Below are 2500 nucleotides of genomic sequence, written 5' to 3' on the forward strand. Positions count from 1 at the left end.
TGACTGCCCTGTCTCTGACTGCCCTGTCTCTGACTGCCCTGTCTCTGACTGTCCCGTCTCTGACTGTCCCGTCTCTGACTGTCCTGTCTCTGACTGTCCTGTCTCTGACTGAACACGTCAGGTCGGCCAAAATGAAGGCCGACGGCTCCTCCAACGGACGACGGCACGGGACACACCGACCAGACTCGAGTCACCGACCTCGCCAGACGGTCCGACGCCCGACTATCAGGCTGGTGTGTCTTCTCTCTTAAATGACAGACTTCCAAACAAACGAAAATCTCTCTCTTCTGATTTTATTTGGATAAAACAGAGTTTTTTGACACGTCCAGTCCCTCTGATGTGAGATATTATAAATCATCATTATTATCATTATTATCAGAGTTCAAATTTAACTTTTCCGTCCACCAGCCGAATGGCTAGTGAATGTTCAAATATTACCAGCCACTCAATAGATTACCATTGTTTTTTGGCTGGTGAGTGACCCAAATCTACCAGCCACTTACATATTTTACCAGCATTTGGATGGTAAATGGTGCTAATTTTGAACCCTGATTATTATTATGATGATGATGACAGAAAGTCTCTCCGTGTCTGAAGGCAGCGCTCGCTGTAGAAGAGGAACATTGATAAATAAAGACTTCTAGATCTTATAATCAGCAGATAAATCACATTAAAGAAGGACGAGTTGTGCGTTAGAATACAAACATAACACGGAGACTCAGGGATGCACCGATTGGTCGATTCTGATCATTACTTTCAGTTTCCTTCAGTCTGATCCGTTTGATATTTAAACACATATTAACGTTTTTATTCTCTCAGGGGGGGTTACTGACATGCTTTTATTTAATTAATAATATTCTATTTAATTTAATAATAATTTAATTATTACTGCATGTCGAAAAAAGCTGCAGAAACGATGAAAAAAGGCGACAGATGTTGGAAAAAAATGCCAAAAAACTTCGAAAAAAAAACTTGAAAAAGGCGACAAAAACATCCCAAAAAACAATTCCGAAAAATCCTAAAAACTGTGACAAAAACGTTGACGAAATTGTCAAAAAAAAACTTAAATAAAAAACTCAAAACGGCGACAAAAACGAAGAATTTGTCGAAACAAATGTTTTTCCAACAGTTTGATCCGTTTGATATTTAAACATGTAGAGGTGACTGACATGCTTTTATTTAACCCAAAAGTCAAATATCTTTGACGTTATTATTTCTGCACATCGAAAACAAGCAGCAGAAACCACGAAAAAAGGTAAATTTTTTTGCAAAAAGGGCCAAAAACATCCCGAAAACTGTCCACATTTTTTAACTTAAAGAAACTAACGGTGAGCTGTGGACTCAGAAAGAGGAAACTGAAGAAGTGGTCCAGTCTGGTGCAGCCATGAAAACAACAAAAATCAACTTAAAGACTAAACATCAGGTACTTCGCTCGCTCCTACATCTCCCACAATGCATTGCTCCACCCCGCCGCATCAGAGAGGACACATGGGCTGCTTCTCATGTCCCTTATTGTGATTGAAGTGGAGGAGTCGAGGAGTTTAAGCGACATGAGAAGCTAGTGTTTGGGTCGAAGAAGGTAGCAGGTTGGTGATGATGTCAGGGCTCCGGTCTCTGATGTCACTTCCTGTTGTTCGCTGTGGGGGGAGTGGGATGGGGGGAAGGGTCCGCCTCCAGCCGAGCGCTAACCCTCCACCACGTTCTTCTGGGTGCTGAACATCTTCCCTACGGTGACCTGCAGAGACACACCGAGACAAAGACACATTCACTCGACTACACCAACATGTGGAAGGCTACAAACTAAAGTCTGTGCTGAGGTAAACACAGAGACAGAATAAAATGGACCAGCAGATCCCGTGTCTCTGGACGGAGACCAGTGAAGGATGTTAGAAGATCTTTCCCGGTGATGGCTGAGCGTTACTGAGCAGCCTCCAACTGAGCTTGAAGACGTAGATGTGACGTGAGCAACCTGTCTGAAAGTTGGAAGTCTTCTGGTAGCTGTGCCAAGAGAAATCTCAATCATTCCCAATCTAGCAGAGACGGAGAGCGTAGGTATATGTAAGGAGATAACATAGACACAGGCTAATTATTGATCACTAAAATGATAGTTAACATTAGTAATTCAACTTAAACAGCTAATGGAAGTCCAAACTGCCTGAGAGCTTCTCCTGTACTATACGGTAATTCCTCTACTATGAGACAGTAAGTCTCGTGGTTATGACCCAATCGTTAGCCTATTTTTATAAAAACGTCTGCTACGGAGCCATAACGTGAGCTACAAGGTAATGGAGCCTTTTATACATTGTCGTGTTTCTTTAGAAATAAACAATGGACAAATAGAGTCTTTAAACTCTTCAGATGTAAAGTTATTCTCTGTCAAAGTGACGTCAGAATGAATGGCAGTCAATGGGATGCTAACGGGAGGTGATGGCTTGGTAGCATCAGAATGGCGCCATCGGAGCTACGCGGTCCGAGGAGAAGCTGACCCCCCTTGGGTAAA

At 42.6% G+C, this 2500-nt stretch overlaps 1 protein-coding gene across 2 annotated transcripts in view; it reads right to left on the bottom strand.

Annotated features, from left to right (window-relative positions):
- Nucleotides 1–1059: 1059 nt before the first annotated feature.
- The window catches only part of LOC116056503 (LYR motif-containing protein 4B), a 44116-nt gene continuing 42675 nt past the window's right edge, over nt 1060–2500 (bottom strand). The window contains exons 3-4 of one of the 2 annotated variants that reach the window (XR_004106588.2): nt 1324–1735; nt 1060–1075 (exon numbers count right to left, since the gene is read on the bottom strand). Coding sequence is in view for 1 of the 2 variants with exons in the window: in XM_031308625.2 (XP_031164485.1) it covers nt 1685–1735 (51 nt within the window). In the remaining variant the exon portion in view is untranslated. Of the gene's footprint in view, nt 1076–1103; nt 1736–2500 lie in introns of those variants that run through there. The other variant, XM_031308625.2, reaches the window with a different exon arrangement.

This window comes from Sander lucioperca, chromosome 23 (assembly GCF_008315115.2).
Source record: "Sander lucioperca isolate FBNREF2018 chromosome 23, SLUC_FBN_1.2, whole genome shotgun sequence".
Taxonomy (NCBI): domain Eukaryota; kingdom Metazoa; phylum Chordata; class Actinopteri; order Perciformes; family Percidae; genus Sander; species Sander lucioperca.